At 43.8% G+C, this 25,965-nt stretch overlaps 1 protein-coding gene across 2 annotated transcripts in view; it reads right to left on the bottom strand.

Moving 5' to 3' along the window:
* Window positions 1–25,965, bottom strand: part of LOC135552938 (membrane-associated phosphatidylinositol transfer protein 3-like) — a 145,655-nt gene that overhangs the window by 30,186 nt on the left and 89,504 nt on the right. For both annotated transcript variants that reach the window (XM_064984893.1, XM_064984894.1), the window contains exons 6-12: window positions 22,622–22,811; window positions 20,987–21,127; window positions 20,143–20,336; window positions 15,859–16,016; window positions 14,813–14,983; window positions 4,004–4,192; window positions 3,344–3,492 (exon numbers count right to left, since the gene is read on the bottom strand). In XM_064984893.1, the coding sequence (XP_064840965.1) occupies window positions 3,344–3,492; window positions 4,004–4,192; window positions 14,813–14,983; window positions 15,859–16,016; window positions 20,143–20,336; window positions 20,987–21,127; window positions 22,622–22,811 (1,192 nt within the window). The remainder of the gene's footprint in view (window positions 1–3,343; window positions 3,493–4,003; window positions 4,193–14,812; window positions 14,984–15,858; window positions 16,017–20,142; window positions 20,337–20,986; window positions 21,128–22,621; window positions 22,812–25,965) is intronic.

The following is a 25,965-nucleotide window of genomic DNA, read 5'->3' as shown; positions in this document are numbered from 1 at the left end:
TTTCCGAAAGGGGGGCAGGGCAGGGCCTTATATGCGTCGCGGAAGTTAGAATAACAGTGATCCAAGGTTTTGCCAGCCCTGGTGGCGCAATCGATATGCTGATACATTTTAGGGAGTCTTGTTTTCAGATTAGCCTTGTTAAAATCCCCAGCAACAATGAATGCAGCCTCAGGATGTATGGATTCTAGTTTGCAAAGAGTCAAATAAAGTTCGTTCAGAGCCATCGATGTGTCTGCTTGGGGGGGAATATATACGGCTGTGATTATAATCGGAGAGAATTCTCTTGGTAGGTAATGCGGTCTACATTTGATTGTGAGGAATTCTAAATCAGGTGAACAGAAGGATTTGAGTTCCTGTATGTTTCTGTGATCACACCACGTCTCGTTAGCCATAAGGCATACGCCCCCACCACTCTTCTTACCAGAAAGGTGTTTGTTTCTGTCGGCGCGATGTGTGGAGAAACCCGCTGGCTGCACCGCATCCGAGAGCGTCTCTCCAGTGAGCCATGTTTCCGTGAAGCAAAGAACATTACAGTCTCTGATGTCCCTCTGGAATGCTACCCTTGCTCGGATTTCATCAACCTTGTTGTCAAGAGACTGGACATTGGCGAGAAGAATGCTAGGAAGTGGGGCACAATGTGCCCGTCTCCGTAGTCTGACCAGAAGACCGCCTCATTTCCCTCTTTTACAAAGTCGTTTTTTTGGGTCGCCGACTGGGATCCATTCCGTTGTCCTGGTTGAAAGGCAGAACACAGGATCCGCTTTGCGAAAGTCATATTCTTGGTCGTACTGATGGTGAGTTGACGCTGATCTTATATTCAGTAGTTCTTCTCGACTGTATGTAATGAAACCTAAGATGACCTGGGGTACTAATGAATGAAATAACACGTAAAAAAAATAAAAACTGCATAGATTCCTAGGAACGCGAAGCGAGGCGGCCATCTCTGTCGGCGCCGGAAGTCGTCTACTACGCCGGGGTGTAAGCATATCTCAGTTTAGGTCACTTAACAGGTAAACAGCTAACGGGTAAATGTCGATGAATGAGCAGAGAGGGTCAGTTAGCTAGACACAGGGCCTGAGTTCGAGGCTGGGGCCAATAGATAAACAAAATGAAGTACCGTGTTAATGAACAGTCCACCAGATATCAGCTGTGTAGCCGAGTGATGATAGGGTCCAATGAGCAGCAACAGATGAAACAGGGAGCCATTCAGTAGTCGTTACTACGCTAGGCGAGAGGGAGACAGGGCATTCAGAAAGCTAGCGGGCCGGGGCTAGCAGATGGGTCTTCACCGACATCCACGATACAGAGGCCGGTTGAGAGCACATCGGCCGAATTACGTCAGCAGACCAGTCGTGATGGATTGAGGTATTGTAGTTGGTGTACTTCGTTGGCTAGCAAGGGAGATGTGCCTAGCTCGAGGCTAGCTCGAGGCTAACTGGTGCTTTCTTCTGGAAAGGGGTGTTAGCCACAATAGCCACACGGTAGTAGCTAGGTAGCTGCGATGATCTGGTGTAATGGTCCACTGTTTGTGTCAGGAATCCGGTGATATAGTGGAGAAAAGCAGTCCGATATTCCCAGGGCTGATATCACGCTGTGCAGACTGGCAGTCATGCGATGAATGCAGCATGACCTTCCTGTGAAATGCTTACTGACGAGCCCCTAACCAACAATGCAGTTAAAACATTTTTTTAAATTGATAAGATTAAGAAATAAAAGTAAAAAGTTATTAAAGAGCAGCAGTAAAATAACAATAGCGAGACTATATACAGGGCGGTACCGGTACAGAGTCAGTGCGCGGGGGCACCGGTTAGTTGAGGTAATATGTACATGTAGGTAGAGTTATTAAAGTGACTATACATAGATCATAACAACAGAGAGTAGCAACGGTGTAAAATAGGACGAGGGGGGCAATGCAAATAGTCTGGGTAACCATTTTATTAGATGTTCAGGAGTCTTATGGCTTGGGGGTAGAAGCTGTTTAGAAGCCTCTTGGACCAAGACTTGGTGCTCCGGTACCACCGGTACTAGGGTGGCTGGAGTCTTTGACCATTTTTAGGGCCTTCCTCTGACACCGCCTGGTATAGAGGTCCTGGATGGCAGGAGGCTTGGCACCAGTGATGTACTGGGTTGTACACACTACCAGGCAGTGATGCAACCAGTCAGGATGCTCTCGAAGGTGCAGCTGTAGAACCTTTTGAGGATCTGAGGACCTATGCCAAATCTTTTCAGTCTCCTGAGAGGGAACAGGTTTTGTCGTGGGGATGAGGTAGTCGGGTGTGCTATTTACAGATTGGCTGTGTAAAGGTACAGTGATCGGTAAGCTGCTCTGACAGCTGATGCTTAAAGTTAGAGAGGGAGATATTACTCCAGCTTCAGAGATTTTTGCAATTTGTTCCAGTCATTGGCAGCAGAGAACTGGAAGGAAAGGCAGACAAAGAAAGTGTTGGCTTTGGTGATGACCAGTGTAATATACCTGCTGGTATGCGTGCTACTGGTGGGTGTTCAGTTGCATTTAGTTTTACTAGCATCTAAGAGCAGTTGGAGGCCACGGAAGGAGTGTTGTATGGCATTGAAGCTCGTTCGGAGGGTTGTTAGCACAGTGTCCAAAGAAGGGCCAGATGTATACAGAATGGTGTCGTCTGCAAAGAGGTGGATCAGAGAATCACCAGCAGCAAGAGCGACATCATTGATATATACAGAAAAAAGAGTCGGCCCGAGAATTGAGCCCTGTGGCACCCCCATAGAGACTGCCAGAGGTCTGGACAACAGGCCCTCCGATTTGACACACTGAACTCTTTCTGTTGCTGTAGGGGTGCTGAGGTGTATGTTGATAGTGTCGTTGTTCAGCCACGACTCCGTGAAGCATAAGATATTACATTTTTAATGTCCCGTTGGTAGTTTAATCTTGTTGGTAGGTCATCGATTATATTCTCCAAAGATTACATGTTTGCTAGTAGAATGGTAGGAAGTCGTTTTTTTTCTTGATTGGCTATGAATTCTCAGAAGGCCTCCACTTCACGCAAATTACGGGGATCTGGGCCTGTTCCCGATAAAACAGTATATCGTTCGCGTCGGGCTCGTCAGACTCGTTAAAGCCAAAAAAGGATTCTGCCAGTCCGTGTTGAGTAATCTCAGTCCTGATGTCCAGAAGTTATTTTTGGTAGAGACGTAGTGCACTATATAGGGAATAAGGTGCCATTTTAGACACAACCCCTTACTGTACTGGGTGGCTGCTCTGGTCTCTTTTCATTGCTCTCTAATTACCAAGTTAAAAGGCTGTCAGTGGTCAGGATGGGTTTTAATAGGTCATGACCCTGTTTGATTACATGTTCCATGTTGTTACCTGTCGGAGCACAAACGCAGCTACATCAGTGGACTCCCAGTAGGAGGCATGGAAGAGATGAGGCAGTGCCACAGTGGGGAAGGAGGTCAGCACATCTGGACAATACAAAGAATAGTCCAACCTCTTAGAGCCCCACCAGCTACTGGAAACTGAGGCAGACGCGCACGCACACGCACGCACGCACGCACACACACACACACACACACACACAGAGGAAGAGAGAGAAACACACAGAAGGGAGATAATTAACACAGGCATATCAAGATAAGGTTTTCGAGTTATTTAAAGTGATTTGTGGGTACTAATTGGTATTATTCATCTGGTATTTTAGCCACTGCAGTATTAGATTTGCAATAGAAGTAGGTTAATGTGAGGTACAATCTGGAGAGGGAAAGTTGGGTCTCATGAGTCTGGCTATATCTACCCACCATAGATAATTGATTAAATAATGTACAAAGCGTAGCCCGAATGTGACCTTTTGTTCTGATTGCTAATGAGCAGTCTCCACCCCCTTCTCTCTCTATGTATCTTTCTCTCTCTTTCCCTCTTGTTCTCTCTCCACCTCTTTCTCTCTCTCTATCTTTCTCTCTCCCGTGCCCTCTATCTCTTGCCTTTCTCTCCCTCTCTGCCTGTCTCTCTTTTGTTCTCTCTCCCACTCACTGTTGGTGATGATACTACTCATCCGGCCAACAGAGCAGAAGGACGTCTCACTGTCCATGCTGGACACACTGGCCCTGCGCCCTCCTCCTCCCCTCACACTGTCTGTTTCAGGGGAAGGGGGCACGGTCGGGGCACCAGGACTGGGCTCTGCCTCCTGGAACACCTCTGGGTGGCTCTGGATACCATCAGCTAGAGAGTGAGGGGGAGAGAGGGAGAGAGAGAAAGAGAGATAGGTAGAAAGAGTTAGAGAGAGGGAGATGGAGTTCAATTAAATAGCAATGAACTAGTAACGTTCTCTGTGAATCAATACTGTTACATGGTCTAATAGGAGAGTATGTGGTATTGGCTTGTTCTGTGTGTCCCAGAGGAAGGCCTTGGACACACACATTGTCAGGTAATTAGGTTGGGCTTGTAATGATCCAGGGATTGTGACCGATGGTGATGACCAATCAACATACCCAACCCCAGGAGCTGAGAGAGAGAGGTCAGTGAGGGAAACTGTTAACAACTACACTACAGCCCAGATGGCCCTAGTTACTCATCACCTTTAACCCTGTATGTTTGGATGGATGTGTTTGTTTTGTCCCCCCACTGTACAGGCATTATTTGCTCTGTAGACCTGTAGATTGAAGGAGGAAACTTGTATTTGCCCTGTGATATATATGGTTGTATCAGAGAACATGGAAATAAAGGATAGTCTCTAAGCGACATGGCATAGTAGTAGCAGATCACATAAATAATATAATTCTTAGAGAGACAAGTGACCACTCCTTCTGTTTAATTATACATTTATGTTGAACTTCACAGGAGCCTCTCTGGAAGAAAGGAGGGAGGGAGGGAGGGAGGGAGGGAGGGAGGGAGGGAGGGAGGGAGGGAGGGAGGGAGGGAGGGAGGGAGGGAGGGAGGGAGGGAGGGAGGGAGGGAGGGTGGGCAAGAGAAAGAGTGATGAAGAGAAAAGAGAGAGACAGATAGACTAAGGGAAATGTGTCATTTCCAAGACATGTTGAAGTCAATGTACTTTCTCTTCATCCAACTCAACTCAACTGTTCATTCTACTTGTATTTGTTCTTTTCCCCTTATTTTAGAAAAAGTTGTAATCCCTTTTCTCCTATCTCCTTTTCATTCTATATGTCTGTAATAGCTCGACAATATGTTACCCGTTTCAGGAAACTAGGTGTATGTCACGAGTCACTACCTCACAGGAGAGCCATTTGAACGGAAACGTTTTGTTTTTAATCAAAATGTTTTTTGGGGGCAGAAATTCCTTCTCGAACACGTGAACTTTCATGTAATAACAAACTTGCATGCCATCTGTAAATACAAATAAAATTGTTAAATAACGAGCCTAGTTGGTTAAGCCACAGAAAAAGCCAGCAACCTTCCCGCTACCCATGATTGGCCGAGATAATGAGTGGGCTGGACAAGCTGAGAGATCAGTTTGGATTGGTCTGCCATATAGCATGCTTCTGTCTATTTGAGCTGGTCAGTTTGTTTAGGTAATCCTGTCTAATGCGGCTTTTTTGAATGTATCGCATAGTAACATTTAAGAAAAGACTTAACTATGTAGGTATCCATTTCAATAGAACGTCACTGCAACAACTGTTTCAGAGCACTCTTGTCTGAGTGTCACGTTCTGACCTTAGTTCCTTTGTTTAGTCTTTGTTTTAGTATGGTCAGGGCGTGAGTTGGGGTGGGCAGTCTATGTTTGTGTTTCTATGATGGTTTTTGAGTTTGGCCTGGTATGGTTCTCAATCAGAGGCAGGTGTCGTTAGTTGTCTCTAATTGAGAATCATACTTAGGTAGCCTTTTCCCACCTGTGTTTGGTGGGTGTTTATTTTCTGTTTTGTGGTTCATCATAAGACAGGACTGTTTCGTTTGTTCGTTCTTCCTAGTTGTCATTTTGTTTAGTGTTCAGTTTTGATTATATTAAAAATCATGAACAATTACCACGCTGCACTTTGGTCCTCACCTTATTCCACTGACGATGGCCATTACACTGGGTGTGCTAGAGGGCAGAATAACTGATGAATTTACGAACGCTCAACACCGGTTGAATATGGCCGGTGTCAGTAAACGTTGGCAAAAAAGCGTAATTAAATTGTTACCAGGAGCATAGTTACACTATCTATTTCTGGTATTGCTACTATGCAAGTAGCCATTTACAATTAATATTTTTGGCAACTTTTACTTCACTACATTCCGAAAGAAAATAATGTACTTTTTACTCCATACATTTTCCCTGACACCCAAAAGTACTCGTTACATTTTGACAGGAAAATTGTCCAATTCACACACCTATCAAGAGAAAATCCCTGGTCATCCCTACTGCATCTGATCTGGCAGACTCACTAAACACAAATGCTTCATTTGTAAATGATGTCTGAGAGTTGGAGAATGCCCTGTTGATATAGGTTTGCTTAATATAAGGAATTTGAAATTATGGTTTATACTTTTACTTTTGATACATAAGTAAATTTATAGCAATTCTATGTACTTGTGATACTTACTTTTTAAAACCAAATACTTTAAGACTTTTACTCAAGTAGTATTTTAGTAGGTGACTTTTACTTGAGTAATTTTCTATTAAGGTATCTTTACTTTTACTCAAGTATGACAATTTAGTACTTTTTCACCACTGGATGTGGCTGGGGCTTATAGCATTTCTTTCACATGACCCATCAATTTAGACAAGTGTGTCTGGGTAAGTGTCATCTAATATTTATTAAATATTTTTATCTGGACACTTTCTGTTTGGAATTTTTCCTTATTGTAGGCTACTACTTTTACCACTTTTAGTCTTAATCTTTACTACACTACTCACTGTTTCGCACATGAGATGGGTGGGGCTGGCTTAAGAGGGTGTGAATAATGCTGAATGGGTGTAGACAAAGTAGAGCTCTCCAGTAGGTACCAAAACATTTAAAGGCCATTTTCTCAAAAGTGAGTTTAAAAGTTTATCAACTTTCAGAGCAGAATTACTTTCCCATTGTACCTCAAAAATGCAGTGTATGATAACATTTGGTAGCTCTGAGTCTATACTTTAAAAAAAATGTGGCTCCATAAGACCGATTTCAGCTGGTTGGTCACATACATGCATGCTCTCTTTCTCTGGCAGTATGATAACTAGGGCTCAGGCCTGGTTGGCATGGTTACAGTTCAGTGTTACAGTACAGTGTTGTTGTTTATAGTAATAAAATCTGTAGTATAAGCTATCTGAGTGCATCAATAGTGTTCCAATCAATTCTCCGGCTCTGGCAACATTATCATTAGCCTTCTGTAACATCTATGACATGGTGTACTGTACTGTAGACAGAAAGAGGGAGGAGACGGACAAAGACAGTGAATTTAATGTTAAAAAACAAAAATAAATTATTGACATAACAATATCCATAAAAGCAACCCCATAACAATATCCAACTTGGTATCTCCCAAATGGCACCCTATTCACTATATAGTCCACTACTTTTGTTCAAGGTCGTGGTCAAAAGTAATGCACTATAGGGAATAGGGTCCCATTTGAGATGCAGACACAGTCTGTTGTCGGTCTGTCTTCTGTCTCAGTTATATGTAAGACACTTGCCGTATAGCATGGTAATCTCTCTCATTACATTTAACATTGACTGAGTGACAGTCTGAGTGTCTGCCTGGGAAACATTTCATTGAGTGGCTGCCTGAATGTCTGCCTGGAAAACTTTCCATTAAGCACAGCCATATTTAAGGGCAGGTCTGTGTGTGTATAATGTATGTGTGTGTGTGTGTGTGTGTGTGTGTGTGTGTGTGTGTGTGTGTGTGTGTGTGTGTGTGTGTGTGTGTGTGTGTGTGTGTGTGTGTGTCTGTCAGAAGATGTGTGCATGCATTTGTTATGCATTTATGTGGATTTTTGTATTTGTATTTTTGTATGTGTGTGTGATTACTGGTTACCGAGCAGTGAATTACTGGATGCCACAGATGTAGAGGGTGGACCAGACCCTGTTTGATTACATGTTCTCAGCAGGATATGTCCTCTCCATGTTGAACCAGCGGATCCATCAGTAGTCAGGAATTTCATTTGTACATTATGACAGGGCCAGTAGAACACAAAGGCTGGATGGTTTCTATTATGGGCAGCAGGGGGGAGGGGATGAGGGGGGAACAGTTTGAGACAGCAGCATGGATGGTAGGATCTGGAGATACACAATGAGAGCATGTTCATGTATCAGAATGCTCAACAGGGAGCAGTGCATCTCCCCTTCTACTGGTCATCTGTTAGAGGACCCCCGTTTGTATTCCTTTATATAACCAGCTATCTATGGAGAGGCAATTTGTGTGTTGGATGCTTGTTTTCATGATGCTTCTGTGTTTATGTGTGTGTGTGTGTGTGTGTGTGTGTGTGTGTGTGTGTGTGTGTGTGTGTGTGTGTGTGTGTGTGTGTGTGTGTGTGTGTGTGTGTGTGTGTGTGTGTGTGTGTGTGTATGTATAAGTGTGTATTTACTATATGTAATTATATTCCTGTGTGTTTGCATGTCTGCATATCAAAATATGTTATTGGGAGCCATCATCTATCAGCTCGGTCCTTAAAGGATGTCTACTTTCAATCCAATCCATTCCAGTGAGGTTAACTCTTTGTGCTGCTGCCGCTGTGACCTTTAGTGGAGCGTTTAAACAAAGCATCGGATGCTTCTCCACGCTATCCGGCTGTCAGTCTAATTTCCCCCGTCTGTAAGGGACTGGCAGCCGCAGCGGAATACCAATTCCAGGCCGCTTTCCCAGGCAGGCGTGTGGGGGAATCAGGTGGAGCTAATACAGGCCTGCGGTTATGGTGGCCAAAAAACAACAACAGTTTGGACTGGTCTTTTTAAAGGCATGGGGAAAGGTGCCATGGATGGTCAGATACATCTTGATAGTGTCACACAGGGCTAAGTCAATGTTGGAAAATAAACAATCAGCATACTAGAGTGTGTGTGTCTATGGGAGAGTGAAATTGGTGTTTTGTTGTATGGCAATTGGTGTAAAAATGTGACTGGGTGTGACAGATATTTTCTTTCATCTGTTGTATCCTTTCACGTGCGCGTGCGCAAGCACATGCTTGAACACACGTGCATGCACAAGCACATGCTTGAACACACGTGCACACACACACACACACACACCAGAGTTTCCGTTCCATTGTAAAATATATATAATATAATATATGAAAAGCTCATAAATAAAACCGCTGCAGGCCAATTGCCCGGGAGAAGAAAAAAAATCCCATTGTAAAATAATGCATTTGATCCTATTCATTGTAGGAAATACCAGTCGATGGAAATACATTTGACCAGTCATCCTTATCTATAGTTTCATTTGCATAATTTAGTAGAATTAAATTGGCGCTTGGTTGTTTTTGTTAGTCGTTATGTTTATCACACGAGCCCAGCACACAGATACAGAGCCTACAGTATCCGCAGAAATCTGTCAGCTAGCGCGGGAGCTGCTGCTGCTGCAGCTTCTCAAACAGCTCATGTTGCAGCTGGAGGGAAACATATGCTTTTATAAGCCCAATCATTGCTTAACAATTCTAAATGCAATCGTGTGTTAAAACTGTTTTGATGGCCACGATTAAAAAGAGCTACTAAAAATAGCTTTATTTCCCAATTGGTAAATGAAGCGCACTTACCATTCTCCATTCAAGTGCATATAAGAAACAGTAGGGAGGCTTCAGTGCGCCACACAACACTTTGGAGGCAGTAAGCATTTTGAAAACATATACTTAATTGTTTGAAACCTAAATGTTTTACTTTATATTATGAGGCATGTCTTACCTTTCTTCAAAGTTAAATAAGACCATATAATTGTGAAGACAATTATTTTATAAAGACTTCAATATGCCATTGAAACCAGTAGCATAATTCTCTCATGTTTTCAAATAAACTTTGCTTCTTTGTCCAGTAGCCAAAGGCACAATGCTGGTCATATTAGCAACCCATGCTACTTGTTGCATCTTCAGATCTCCCCTTTTCAAAATTTCATTGCATTCTTGAGTTGCATGATCTGTTATGAATAACCATCATCTAAAGGTGATTTCTGTCATTCTGAGCATCTTTACGCACCCATGCATATGGGTCTGGTAAATTTCTCAAATATTCTTTAAATTGAAAATGCTGCAAGTCAAAATTTTGGCACCACATTCTACTAACGCACACACAAACAAAGGGACGGCAGGTAACCTAGCGGTTAAAGCATTGGACTTGTAACCGAAAGGTTGAAAGATCAAATCCCCGAGCTGACAAGTTAAAAATCTGTCGTTCTGCCCCTGAACAAGGCAGTTAACCCCCTGTTTCTAGGCCGTCATTGAAAATAAGAATTTGTTCTTAACTGGCCTGCCTAGTAAAATAAATGTAAAAAACACACTCAATCAATTATCTGCTATCTTTAATGAGCCCTGTTACTTCTACTCTCAGTGGAGCCCTCATCCTCTGTCACTTCAGTGTTGTGGGGACTTTGTCTTTCACAGCACACTGCACACAGACAGGGGACACTGACTGTGACGCACTCTCTGTCGAGAGAAAGAAACACCACCAGGATTTTAACGATGTGTGCTGGAGGAGAAACAGAGGTTGAGAGTGTGACAGAGAGAGAGAGTGATGGATGAGGGGGAGATGAGAGAAAGACAGAATCTTCTGAATGTTGGTGACTGTCATATAATGCAAAATATAAAATAAAATATTTGAAAGAAAATAAGACTGCAGGTGAAACAGAGAGGTATAAAGAGGGTCAGATGCTTGAGTTTTATGTTCTGAGAGAGAGATAGAGAGAGGCAGGAGGTCGAGAGAGAAAGAGAGAGAGAGAAATTGGGAGAAATATGACAATATCTGAGGGGGAGGTAATGAGAGGGATGTAGGAGAGGGGTGAGAGGAGAGTGCAGGGGGGTAGGAGAAGGGGGAGAGAAGAGGGCAGGGGGGTAGGAGAGGGTGAGAGAAGAGGGCAGGGGGTAGGAGAGGGCTGAGGACAGACGCATAGGGAGCTACCAGGAGAACCAGGAGATCGATTAGGGACCACAACACCACTATCAGTATGGAGGGTCTGAGCTATAGATAGGGATTAAGAATGAAAGCACCAAGGTTATGGTGGACAGCGGACAGAAGGAGGAGATTTTCAGGATTATACTGTGGCCTTCACTACACCCCAGCTTCAAAGGTATACTGTTCTCTCTCTCTCTGTGTGTGTGTGTGTACGTGTGTGTGTGTGTGTACGTGTGTGTGTGTATGTGTGTGTGTGTGTGTGTGTGTGTGTGTGTGTGTGTGTGTGTGTGTGTGTGTGTGTGTGTGTGTGTGTGTGTGTGTGTGTGTGTGTGTGTGTGTGTGTGTGTGTGTGTGTGTGTGTGTGTGTGTGTGTGTGTGTGTACGTGTGTGTGTGTGTGTACGTGTGTGTGTGTATGTGTGTGTGTGTGTGTGTGTGTGTGTGTGTGTGTGTGTGTGTGTGTGTGTGTGTGTGTGTGTGTGTGTGTGTGTGTGTGTGTGTGTGTGTGTGCGCGTGTAGAATATTGCTGCCATGCAATGCAAGGACTGAACTCTCCCTGTGCGATATGAAAGACATAACCATACAAACTCAGAAGTTGACAGCTCCAAAGCATTAGCTGTTTATCTATTACAGTACCAGATGATCCTCATTCACATCCAGCTCTAAGCTCAGTCAACAGAAACACAACCAAACAGAAAGCATATTTTCTCTGTTATTACTGCCCTTCGTCACAATAAAGCCTCCACAATGTGGATGGGTATTGATGGCAGAGCCTTACCCATAGGAGTAGGATTTGATCGCTTCTCCATGTCATCATCGCTTTAACTAATTACCACATTATAGCACCAAGGGAAATGAGTGGGGTGTTTCAGTGTGTGTGTGTGTGTATGCGCGTGTGTGTGCCTGCATGGGTGTGTTTTCATTTAATTCATAATTTGACAGCCTCTGAGCCTGATCAATAGATTTAGTGGTGTAATTAAAACTCAGTAAAGCTGTGAGAGACTGTGGCTGTGTCTCAAATGGCACCCTATTCCCTATATAGAGCACTGCTTGTGCACTGCTTGTGCTCTATATAGGGAATAGGATACCATTTGGGAGGCAGACTGTGAGAGTGTGAAAGTCTCCTTGCACAACACCAGTCTCTCAAACTACTGATGCACCATGAGACTCCTCCCCTCTAATCAAACATCATGTTTTCTAACTGAGAGGGACTTCTGAATATGATGACACATATTGTGAGTAAGCAGTTTCCTAATATGGGGAGTTGCTAACAGATAATTTGCTGTTGTTGATGTTGCTGTGACATTATCCTACTTTTTGTTGCAGTTACTTCACGAAGTAGGTTTATTTGAAAATTTTAGGTCTGTAGCACTCCCTTATGAACCATAAGTAAGCAGCGTCCGAGCCAGAATGGTCCATAGGGCAGGAGCCTTTCTCCTATTTCGGTAGCGTGAAGCAGCTTGATGTACAGGTTCGCCCTCTTGACAGAACCAGAACGGCTGTAGGTTCCAGTATACTGTACAGCCTTCATACTACTCCCTCCCAGTGATTTACCTTGAGAGAGGCAGGGGCAGAGGCAAGATGTTTAAGTCTCAATGTCCCAAAAGGAGGCTAAAAACATTATTTAAATAAATCAGGGCTTTATTAGGATGTTAAAGCCAGCGCTAATACTTACCTACCCTGACACATCTAGCCCAGTAATACCACACCACACAAACACAGGTCTGTGCGTGTGCAGTGTAAGGGTAACATACCACACCAGAGGATGAATTATAATGACTTTGAAACGCAATGCTTCGGCTATGTAAGGCTAACAGACAGTGAGAGCCTCAGTTCCACCACTGTGTGTGTGTGTGAGAGAGTGTGTATGTGCACGCATTTGTGTGTGTGTTTCAGAATCTAAGAAATCCTAGCATTACCCCTGCCTTCTCACTACAAACCAAATCAAATGTATTTGTCACATGCACAGAATACAGCAGGTGTACTTTCTGTGAAATGCTTACTAACGAGCCTTTTCACAACAATGCAGAGTTGAAAAGTAAGACCATTTTGATAAATAAAAAAGCAAATAGTAAGACAATAAAATAACAATAACAAGGCTATATACAACGAGTCCCAGTACCGAGTCAATGTGCAGGTGTACGAGGTAGTTGAGGTCATTGAGGTCAAATGTACATGTTGGTAGAGGTAAAAGTGACAAGGCAATCACAATAGATAATAAACAGAGTAGCAGCAGCGTATGTTAAGAGTGGGAAGGAGTGTGAAAGTGTGTCTACGTGTGAGTGTGTGTGGGGTCCATATGCATGTGTGTGTTTTGTGTGTGTGTGTTTTGTGTGTGTGAGCATATGTAGTGTGTGGGTGTGTGTCATGTAGATGTGTGTTGATGTGTCAGTGTAGTATGTGTGAATGTGTGGGTAGAGTTCAGTGTAGTATGTGTGAATGTGTGGGTAGAGTCCAGTATAGTATGTGTGAATGTGTGGGTAGAGTCCAGTATAGTATGTGTGAATATGTGGGTAAAGCCCAGTATAGTATGTGTGGGTAAAGCCCAGTATAGTATGTGTGAATATGTGGGTAAAGCCCAGTATAGTATGTGTGAATGTGTGGGTAAAGCCCAGTATAGTATGTGTGAATGTGTGGGTAAAGCCCAGTATAGTATGTGTGAATGTGTGGGTAAAGCCCAGTATAGTATGTGTGAATGTGTGGGTAAAGCCCAGTATAGTATGTGTGAATATGTGGGTAAAGCCCAGTATAGTATGTGTGAATGTGTGGGTAAAGCCCAGTATAGTATGTGTGAATGTGTGGGTAGAGACCAGTATAGTATGTGTGAATGTGTGGGTAAAGTCCAGTATAGAATGTGTGAATATGTGGGTAAAGCCCAGTATAGTATGTGTGAATGTGTGGGTAAAGCCCAGTATAGTATGTGTGAATGTGTGGGTAAAGCCCCGTATAGTATGTGTGAATGTGTGGGTAAAGCCCAGTATAGTATGTGTGAATGTGTGGGTAAAGCCCAGTATAGTATGTGTGAATGTGTGGGTAGAGTCTAGTATAGTATGTGTGAATGTGTGGGTAGAGTCCAGTGTAGTATGTGTGAATGTGTGGGTAGAGTTCAGTATAGTATGTGTGAATATGTGGGTAAATCCCAGTATAGTATGTGTGAATGTGTGGGTAGAGTTCAGTGTAGTATGTGTGAATGTGTGGGTAGAGTTCAGTGTAGTTTGTGTGAATGTGTGGGTAGGGTTCAGTGTAGTTTGTGTGAATGTGTGGGTAGAGTTCAGTGTAGTTTGTGTGAATGTGTGGGTAGGGTTCAGTTTAGTTTGTGTGAATGTGTGGGTAAATCCCAGTATAGTATGTGTGAATGTGTGGGTAGAGTTCAGTGTAGTATGTGTGAATGTGTGGGTAGAGTTCAGTGTAGTTTGTGTGAATGTGTGGGTAGAGTTCAGTGTAGTTTGTGTGAATGTGTGGGTAGAGTCCAGTATGTGTGCATAGAGGAAAAAACTTCAATGCAAATAGTCTGGGTGTCTATTTGATGAACTGTTCAGCAGTCATATGGCTTGGGGGTAGAAGCTGCTCAGGAGCCGTTTGGTCCCAGTCTTGGCGCTCCAGGACTGCTTGCCGTGCGGTAGCAGAAATAACAGTCTAAGCCAAGATGCACTAAATGGTATAGTGTAGAACCAACCTGCTTAGAATTATCCAAATATTTCACACTGGATTTGAAATGCAAAACCCAAAAGCTGATGAATACAGTACGGCGATACAATTATAACAGAAGATACGCTGGTATCTCCTCCATAGTTGAATTGATTTTCTATTAACACTATCCCTCTGACTCACCTATTAGTGTGCAGCGTCCGTCTCCCAGGGGGTAGCGCTGGTAGCGTGGCATGGGGAAGGGGGGCAGCTTGTGGAAGAGGGGCTCCAGCAGGGGCTCCAGTCTGGAGGCAGAGGGATCCGAGGGGTAGAACAGGTTGAAGATCTGGGTGCAGGCAGGACGGAGTTGGCTTACTGAGGGACACAGGACAGCAGACAGCAGAGATTAGTCTGTGAACTAATAAATTAGGCTTGTGTGTACAAAATGTGTAATGTGATGTGCAGTGATGTAAAGTACTTAAGTAAAAAAGTACTTAAGTAAAAATACTTTAAAGTACTACTTAAGACATTTTTGGGGGTATCTGTACTTTACTATTAATATTTTTGCTAACTTTAACTTTTTACTCCATTCATTTTCCCTGACACCCAAAAGTACTCGTTACATTTTGACAGGAAAATTGTCCAATTCACACACTTATCAAGAAAACATCCCTGGTCATCCCTACTGCCTCTGATCTGGCGGACACTCTAAACACAAATGCTTTGTTTGTAAATGATGTCTGAGTGTTGGAGAATGCCCCTGACTATCCGCCAATAAAAAAGATAAAAAGAAAATTATTCCCCATCTGGTTTGCTTAATATAAAGAATTTTAAATGGTTTATACTTTTATTTTTGATACATAAGTACATTTTAGCAATTCTATTTACTTTTGATACTTCAGTATATTTAAAACCAAAAACTTTTAGACTTTCACTCAAGTAGTATTTTAGTAGGTGACTTTTACTTGAGTAATTTTCTATTAAGGTATCTTTACTTTTACTCAAGTATGACAATATAGTACTTTTTCCTCCACTGGTGATGTGTGGGAAAGGCAGCCCTTTAAATATATTTATAGTCTAAAAAGGCTCTAAAAAGCTGCATCTGACATAGTGGTGTATTCAAGCAAAAGAAGTATGATGATCGATCTGGTCCATCAGTGAGGTAGCTAAAAATTGTGGGGAAAGTGTTGCATCAGGGTCTGCCTAGACACAGAGGTGTGTGAGAAGTGTGTTTCTCTAACAACACCTACCCTGGACAGCAGGCAGTACTGTACGTCTCATGGCCAGCACCAGGCCCAGTGGACAGCCCAGCAGGAAACATTCAGAGACCTCAAAGTCAAACCTCCCTGGGTTCAAAATCAGACTACTGCTACTGCCGGGACGCAGATCCACCCCCTCCTGCATCAGACTGGGAGAAGAGGAAGGAGGGAGGGATGGAAGGAGATAGGGAGGGAGATGAAAGAGAAGAGAGAAGTAGAGAGAATGTGTTTTATTTTTATAAACCAAATCTACAAATGTTGCAATCCCTGTAGAAAAACAAGAAAATGGAAGGGTATACCAAACAACAAATCTACTACCTCGTTCTTAGAGAGACTGACTCAAATTCAAATACTGCATCTCCCCTACTCATTATAATGGATTTTACTACTAAATCCACTGTGTGTGTCCTGAGTGGGCATGTACATAACAGGTTGGATGAGCATGTGTGTGGTAAGCACATGTTGTCTGGGAGACAAGACTGGGGCCTTAGTAGGCAGAGCAGAGAGATGGGTGGGGCTTGTGGATGTTTGAACAGCCAAACTGGCCTTAAACCTACTGCATGGCTATAAACCTACAGACTCTGCAGCTGTAGAAGACCTCTTGACCCCTCCAGTTTAACCATAACTAACACTTCCATCACAAAGGCCAGCATGGAGAGAAGGATTATGGTCTGTGGCCAGCCTAAAAGGGTCAATCAATCTGCCTTGAATTGCCGGATGTTCTATTTGTCTTTCATCTTCCCACTACCTGCCTCTCTCACTTGCTCTAACTTACAAACTACTTTCCTGCCCTCCATCAATTCACCTCTTACTGCTGGGGTCTGAACAAGTGGTGTGCGGGTCAGCTGTTTGTTCACCCACAGCAAATTGCTAATAACCCATCTGCAACTGCCTGACTATATGATAAAGTAAAAACATAATTGCAAAATGGTTTTCTAATGAACAATTAACCTTTTAAATGATACACATGGATTAGCTAACACAGTGTGCCATTGGAACACAGGAGTGATGGTTGCTGATAATGGGCCCCTGTACGCCTACGTAGATATCCCATTAAAAATCAGCAGTTTCCAGCTACAATATTAACAATGTCTACACTGTATTTCTAATCAATTTTATGTTATTTTAATGGACAAAAAAGGTGCTTTTCTTTGTAAAACAAGGATATTTCTAAATAACCCCAAACTTTTTAATGTAGTGCATATATAAATTGACAGTTATGACAGAATCCTGGAGGTTTTCTCCAAGGTGTGAAGATATTTTAACAAGTCCAGGCAATAACAGGCGACACTGATAACTCAAGCTTGACTCCCAAGTTTCTAAACCGTATCAAACCATATTTGGTATAGTGTCGCCATAATATTTGAATTGAGGAAGTGTGAACATAATTAAGATATTTTAGTGATCCGCAGTAGAAGACGTCCTAAATGCCCCCTGCCTTCAGATCAGATGTGAGCTTAACAGCTAACTTGCACTTGTTATGCATTTTTAGGCTATGGATGAGAAAGTGAACTAGTTCCAAACGCGTAGCTCAGTTGAATGCAGCTTTGCGATCTATTGACATCAAGGGTTACATTAAATAGGCACATTATTTTTTATGATGCATTTGGCGATGTTCAATTCATTTGCACAAAACGTATAAACAAAAGCATTCACTGTGAAAGTTGATACACGTAGGCCATCCATATATAGGCTATGCGCAGCACTTCGTTCAATTTATCGAAGCAGTTATTGTTTTCTTGCTCAAACCTCGAGCAACACCTGTAAAACTCAAGACCTTTTCTCTCAAAACACAGGGATGTCGATTCGCACGGGACTAGTATTATCAGAAGTTTGCCAAAAAACTGTAAGTTATTCTGGTTAGATGTCCAGATTTCAGTTTTAATTGAACCCATATTAACAATAGGCTACAGTTCCCTTGACATGCCTATTTGAAGTCCCGTTTTTTGACTGTGGAATTTGTATAGCGACTCACAATCATCACACATAACAGCCGGTGTTGTGACCAAAATCCCCCCCTGACAGAATTCTCCCCTTCTTTGTGTTCTTCATTGCTGCGACTTGCTTGCTAGTTGAGATTTCTGCTCTTCACTCCATTGACAGTTTATCCTGCCTGTCTGCAGTTTTCACTTTGGCTATTTGTTTCAATATGGTGAACTGGGTGGCTGTCCATGTCACCCATTTTTTTTTTTTACCTTTATTTAACTAGGCAAGTCAGTTAAGAACAAATTCTTATTTTCAATGACAACCTAGGAACAGTGGGTCAACTGCCTGTTCAGGGGCAGAACGACAGATTTTGTACCTTGTCAGCTCGGGGATTTGAACTTGCAACCTTCCGGTTACTAGTCCAACGCTCTAACCACTAGGTTAGAGTAGTATTCGACTAGTATTTTTGAAAGTGTACGGATAATAATTCAGTCATAGCTGTTCTGAAATGTTTATTGCTTGCCAACATTTGACTCCCTCCTCTGTGTTTAATATAACACACATACATTAATTACTAATTTTGGTTGACTATCCTGATGAAGTTTGTTCTATTGAAAGAATTTGACTCTGTGTGCCACAGAAAGTATTTGAATCTAGCCACAAAATTAAGGAAAATAGAAGGGGGGGGGGATTCTGGCAGGATGCTATCATCCTCTTTAACCACTTCACCAAATCTTTTCCATACATGACTTTTCTGTCCCTCCCTTCTCTTTATTTTCAACTCTCCTTTCTCTGCTTTTGTCTTATTGAATTAAACTTCGACAATGCCCTTTTTTCCACCATGGATTGATGTTAACATTTTCTGCCTCTTCTCAAAAGCATTATTTGGCGATTGTCTGTGTCGGCAATTTGGCGCGTATACATTTAAGCCCTAAAGTATAGGCTTAAGCACTAATACCAGCCTAAAATAATGAAAGAAAAAAACGTCAATGTAGACTATTTAAATTTCACAATAATGATACATTTGCAGATTATTTTAAAGGTATTGCTTCTCTTTATTCAAACCACCCACCAACCACCCACCCTTCAGCCATGCAATATTTAATTACCCTAAATCCACACTGCAGATATAACTGCAGGGACTGCGGGTAGAGTAAAATCCCCTGGTTGAGGTGAAAAAGGAAGCTTTTGACAGGCAGGTGACCCAGAGATAGGCAGGCTTCCCAGAGGCCCCTGATGAGTGGGCTGATGCCTGGGTATCAGCTCTAAAAACAGCCTAAATTGAACCAGAGCAGAGCCCTCCCTGTGAGGGGGTGGGGTACCCTGTGGGATGGGCTGGGGGAACTTTCATAGAGAATAAGGTGCCATTTACGATTCAGCCTAGGTTGCCAGGGATCTGGCTACTGTAGCCTTCTAAATAAAATGGTATTTCTATGACTATAACTACGTGAGCCTCACATGTGACTTGGAATGGGAACACTGGTTGCTTGGTGCTGGTTAATTGGTAGCATGGTAGTGAGCTGGGAGCTCCCCATCCAGCCAGCTATAGCTGCAGTAGTCAGTCTCCTACAGTATGCACACTGGCTATTTATAGACTACAGCAGGCCGACAGGGAGGCCGGCAAGGTAGACAGGCAGGCATATACTGTAGATAGACAGACAGAAAGGAAGACAAGCAGACAGGCAAGAAAGGCAGACAGAAATGCAGACAAGCAAGCAGGTAGACAGGCAGGCAGAAAGGACCATATTGCAGCAAATATTGATGACAGAGTGACACACATAGAAATAAAACATCCCATGACAACCTGGCTGAGGGCCAGATAGCTACAGTACATCTGGGTTATCCCATCACACCACAGAGAACATAGCTAGATGGATAGATGTGCACTCATACATACATCATTCAAAATGTCACTAGAAATGTCTGGAATAAACATCGGGTATAGAACTGCGTGATAAGAAAACATGTATTCAGATATGATTCTAATGACTGGTATACGGCAAGAATGTGATGGTAGGAGTATACTATTATGGGAATTTCCCTAAGTCTGAGTATCTACATACAGTATTTAACCTTTATCTTAATTGAATCGGAATGTCAACAGAGTCCTTGCCAAGAGAGAGAATAATCCCCATTGTGTATCACAGTGAGCAAAGGAAAAGTACACTGTTACCACTGCCACATAATCCAACCATGGTGCATGAATTGTGCTTTTGGAGGTATTGTTCCCCACTTTTGGAGGACAATATAAATTGAAATTAGAGTTAGGGTTGAGCCGGGTGTGGACATGAAGCTAGGGTTAGGGTTATGGCTAGCTTCCACCAGGGTGCTGTTCTCTGTCTACAGTACCTGCTAAAGAAGCTGTGTTGTCCTGTAGATGTGTCTCCATCATACGAGTCGCTCTGTTTCCTGCTGAGGGGCTGTCTGGCCTGGCTGTGTCCATCGCTGGGCATTGCCGAGATATCAATGTTGCTCTTACTCAGCCTCTTACTGGAGCTGAGGCCCAGGCTGGGGCTGTGACAGGGGCTGTCCTCAGGGTTATCCTGCGTGGGAGGAAGAGAGCGAGGGACACAATACTTTCCATGTGTATTTCCAAATACATTCTAATATTCAACTACTTACTTTGAAATATATCTGAAAGTAACTGAAATACCCTCAAAAGTATTTCAACCCACGTCTGCTAACTCCAGAGAGATTTTGATCCTGTTTTATGTTTGAGGCTACAGGAGATTAGAAGTGGGCAAAGTAGTTTTGAGGTTAGAGAGAGAGAGGGGAAATAGGAGAACAGATATAGAGAGAGTGAGAGAAAGAGAGGGAGCAGAGAGGAGAGAGAGGAGGGGCTCGGACAGAAAGAGCAGCCCAGGGGATTATGCAGTGCTACGGTAACTGGGTGTAAACAAACAGGAAAAGACAGGCCAGCTCAGGACTGAGAGAGAGGACACCGAGTAATTTCAAGGTCTTGGCCGGGATAGCATGGGGTAGGAGAGATTTTCTGAGAGGAAAGCTGTCTGAACAGAGAAGAACTTACACAATTCTAACTACACGCCATGGGGAAATAGTTGAATAGCACAGAAAGCACAAACTGAAATTGTAATGCCTCAATTCAAAATTCTCTTAGGGGCATCCACAAGTGCAGTTTTACAGAACATGTTAGAGAGCAAGTTGATTGAGTTGTAATGTGTCATGTTCCTACCTTGAGGCTCTCAGTGCTGTTGTTCCTGCTGCTGCTGTGGCTGGGGCTGCTATGCTGCCTCTGGCTACTACTACTGCTGCTGCTGAAACACAGGGCGTCGAAGCACAGCACACCTCCCACACAGTCGCCCATCACACACACCTGGACGGGAACACACACACACATGCACGCACACACAGACGCACATACAGTACACACACACCGTTTTAGAAAACCTTGCTCCACTCAATCAATGTAGGCTGCCAAGCCTCCCCAGCAGGCATATTTGGGCCCCGTGCCTGTTCAGATCCACAGTTGAATCTGAATGTCAATAGCACACTTCATTAGGACTGACTCAGTCTGAGGGAACAACACAACTTTCTGCTTAATTGGTTTGACGTGCCACCATTGTACTTGGCTTCCTGACTAAGAATTGCAAGGAGTTATGCAAGGAGATGAAGTTCAATTTAATAGAGTTTAAACATTGTATGGTTTTGCCAATAATGCTCACTTTAAAATTACAGAGCTTAATTTTGAACACAGGTCCTTATCAGAGAGGGGATTGTCCACAGGTGTGTGAGAGTTAATTGGGTCTGCATACGGCACGATAAAGCTACAGGTCTCTGGCAACACTCGTCCCCACAGTGAACACAGAGGATTACCCAGCCCTCTCTATCCCAATCATCACTTCCTCTGGAAATTATTAGCTTCCATTAAATGGACTGCAGCACATTATTGGATTTGGCATGAGAGATTAGAGGGAATGAGATCTCCCATTCTCTCTCTCCTCTTCTCCTCCCTTGTTCCTTACAGTATGACTCATCTCTAGTGAGTCAGTGTGACCCTGTGGGAGCCGAGGGGACACTTTAGAGGTTGGACCCACCTCGCCAGTGAAGACCTATATTGGGGGACACTTTAGTCGGATGGACCCACGTGGCTAGTGAAGCCCTGTCTAGGTGGGACAGTAGAAGACAGACCCACCTGGCCAGTGAAGCCCTGTCTAGGTGGGACAGTAGAGGACAGACCCACCTGGCCAGTGAAGCCATGTCTGGGGGGGGGGACACTAGAGGACGGACCAACCTGGCCAGTGAAGCCCTGTCTAGGAGGGACACTCGAGGACAGACCCACCTGGCCAGTGAAGCCCTGTCTAGAAGGGACACTCGAGGACAGACCCACCTGGCCAGTGAAGCCCTGTCTAGGAGGGACACAAGAGGACAGACCCACCTGGCCAGTGAAGCCCTGTCTAGGGGGGACACTAGAGGACAGACCCACCTGGCCAGTGAAGCCCTGTCTAGGGGGGACACTAGAGGACGGACCCACCTGGCCAGTGAAGCCCTGTCTAGGGGGGACACTAGAGGACAGACCCACCTGGCCAGTGAAGCCCTGTCTAGGGGGGACACTAGAGGACGGACCCACCTGGCCAGTGTAGCCCTGTCTAGGGGGGACACTAGAGGACGGACCCACCTGGCCAGTGTAGCCCTGTCTAGGGGGGACACTAGAGGACGGACCCACCTGGCCAGTGAAGCCCTGTCTAGAGGGGACACTAGAGGACGGACCCACCTGGCCAGTGAAGCCCTGTCTAGGAAGGACACTAGAGGATGGACCCGCCTGACCAGTGAAGCCCTGTCTAGGGGGGACACTAGAGAACAGACCCACCTGGCCAGTGAAGCCCTGTCCGTCCTGGGACTCGAGGAAGCTGTGGTAGACCTGGTTGGTGCGGGTGATGAGAGTTGCCACGGCATCCTGGTAGTTTGGTGCTGCGATGGCAAGGAGCGGGAGGGCAGCCAGGGGCAGGTGGTCAACGCTGCTGGACACACAGCTCTCGTCATAGCTGTACGGGTTCAGACTGGAGGGGATAGGAAGGAGGGGAACACACAACAGGAAGTCATTTGTGTGCCTTGAATAACAATCCATTCAATTCAAAATGTTATTTATCCCTGAAAAATGACTTGTATTGCCATAGTTTTGTGTCTTACATGGAAAATGGAAAGTATCTATGTGGTGAATGGAGAGCCCTCTGACATTTACAGTATCAACAGGCATTCATTCATCAAGCGTTTCCACTGCACAAAAATGTCATGGGAAATGGAATTTGAAAAAAGTCTTGTAATTGGCTGTTTCTGATAATCCAAGGTTATTTTGGGAAAAAGAGCCAACAAAATGAGTTGTTACCATGGAATGTATAAATATGATGAATGAGCCTGTGGCTATTCACCCCCCCCCCCCCACACACACACACTCTCTCTCTTCCACTCACTCTCTCTTCTACTCTCCTTACAGGTGCAGGTTGGCAGACTCTCCCCTGCTGGCACAACCTCGCCTCCTCTGAATGTCTGATAGCACCCTACGCTCTGTTCATCTGATGTGTGTGCATGTGTGTGTGAATCAGAGTGACAGAGTGTCCAAGATCCATTATCCAACAGTGTGGGGAAACTTTGAACAATAGCCTTGCCCTTGCCAGCACTCCTTGAACAGCTGTACCTATCACCATCCATCAGCAGCTCAGATTACAGGAATTTGCCAAACCTGTGCCAAGGCTGAAATATGGGTGCAGTCATGGATAGGATGGTGTCTGCGTGGTGTGAAGACTCCATCTGTAGAGGAGGTCCCTACTCAGCAGTATCCATTGATAAGAATAGCCAGGAGAGAAAAGGAGCTTCCCAGGTAAATGGCAAGCTGAAGCTGTGATGTCAAGCACCATGTTCCCCACCCTCTCTCTCTCTCTCTCTCTCTCTCTCTCTCTCTCTCTCTCTCTCTCTCTCTCTCTCTCTCTCTCTCTCTCTCTGTGAACAGATCCCCTGTGTCTGCAGTGGGGAACATGGAGCAAGAAACTGTGACACCACTATAATAAGACACCTACAATATGTAGGTGATAGGAACTGTTTTCTGTTCAGTTATTTCACAGGTACAGTTAGGCAATGTTCGAGGTAAAAACTGCCATTTGACTAGAATGTATCTGACCCCAGAATGGCTGACTGTCTGCTTTGAAAGCTGAGTACTAAAAGTACTTACACTGTAACAGCATTACTGCAGTATATATCAGTGGAGGCTCCTCAGAGGAGGAAGGAGAGGACCATGTAGATTATAAAACATTTTCTTTTTAAAGTTATCCTTTTTAGATAAAACTATACTAAATGTATTCATGTCACCAAATAATTTATTTAAACACTGTTTAGCAATGAAGGTCTACAGTATCCTCAGCAGCACTCTGTAGGGTAGCAACATGGTGTAGCCGGAGGACAGCTAGCTTATGTCCTCCTCTGGTACATTGACTTCAATACAAAACCTAGGAGGCTCATGGTTTTCACCCCCTTCCATAGACTTTCACAGTAATTATGACAACTTCTGGAGGACATCCTCCAACCTATCAGAACTCTTGCAGCATGAACTGACATGTTTACCCATGTAAAGGTCCTGTGTGTAGCTGGTGTAGAAAGTCAGGCGCAGGACAGCAGATATGAGCAATCAAAGTACTTTACTCAAAATGTTTAAAATACAAAGCAACATAGCGAGCCCATACAAACAGACCGATGTACAAAGAACAATCACTCACAAACAAAACATGGGGAACAGAGGGTTAAATAATAAACAAGTAATTGGTTGAGTGAAGCCAGGTGTGAAAGACAAAGACAGAACAAATGGAAAATGAAAAGTGGATTGGCAGTGGCTAGAAAGCCGGTGCCGTCGACCGCCGCCCGAACAAGGAGAGAGACCGACTTCGCCGGAAGTCGTGACAACCAATCAAAGGATCAGAGAATGAATCTAGTACTGAAAGCATAAGGGCCATTCCGCCAAATCGGTGCCATTTGAATGTTGAAATTTTTCAAAATTAAACTTAATTCTTTATCTTTTTTTCAGCACTGTATCTAATAGCACACATGTTTAACTATTCAAAATGTGTAATGGTCAATCTTAGGCAAATGTATGATTTTTTTTACAAGGCTTCGAAATGGAAGATGTTACCAAAACTCTGTTTAAATATCAATGAAAAGTCATGCCCGCGAGTTGATTTGTTTTCCCCTCAATAAAGTGGGTATTTTAAAGAAATAATTGGTTACATGTTATTAAATATATAGATCTGAAGCTAAAAAGTCACAACATACGCAGGCGAAATGTTTGTTTTTTTAAACACAAAGCCATTTTTTATTTTTAAGGGAGAACCCAACCTCAATTGTATAAAACAAATATATAATGTGATGTTTCAAACATTTTTTTAAAGGATAGACCAAACATAATTGAAAAATAAGTGGTTTATCTTTATTTGTTTTAATAAAACTGTCACGTTCTGACCATCATTCGTGTGTGTTTTCCTTGTTTTAGTGTTGGTCAGGACGTGAGCTGGGTGGGCATTCTATGTTGTGTGTCTGGTTTGTCTATTTCTATGTTTGGCCTGATATGGTTCTCAATCAGAGGCAGGTGTTAGTCATTGTCTCTGATTGGGAACCATATTTAGGTAGCCTGTTTTGTGTTGGGTTTTGTGGGTGATTGTTCCTGTCTTTGTGTTTATTGCACCAGATAGGGCTGTTTCGGTTTTTCACATTTCTTGTTTTGTAGATTGTTCATTGTTCATCTTTATTAAAGATGTTTACAAGTAACCACGCTGCGTTTTGGTCCGCCTCTCTTTCCCCAGAAGAAAACCGTTACAGAATCACTCACCAATCAAGGACCAAGCGGCGTGGTAAACAGAGGCAGCAGCAACAGCAGCAGCAGGAGAAGCGACAGGTGCAGCAGGAGCAACAGCAGCAGCAGGAGAAGCAACAGAGGCAGCAGCAAAAGCAGCAGCAGGAGCAACAGCAGCAGCAGCAGCAGGGGGAGATGAGAAGACACTCGAGGAGGTGTTAATAGAATTGGGGGAGTGTGAAGAGAGAGAGCAGTTGATTTGGCGTAGTATGCAAGGCATTCGCCCTGAGGTGTGTGTCCCCAGCCCGGTACCAGCAGTGCCGGCACCCCGCACCAGGCTGTCTCTCTGTCCCATCAACACAGGTGGTCCCGCCTGTCCG

This window comes from Oncorhynchus masou, chromosome 13, assembly GCF_036934945.1.
Source record: "Oncorhynchus masou masou isolate Uvic2021 chromosome 13, UVic_Omas_1.1, whole genome shotgun sequence".
Taxonomy (NCBI): domain Eukaryota; kingdom Metazoa; phylum Chordata; class Actinopteri; order Salmoniformes; family Salmonidae; genus Oncorhynchus; species Oncorhynchus masou.
The sequence above is the reverse complement of the archived record's forward strand: the minus strand, read 5'-3'. Positions and strand labels throughout refer to the sequence as shown.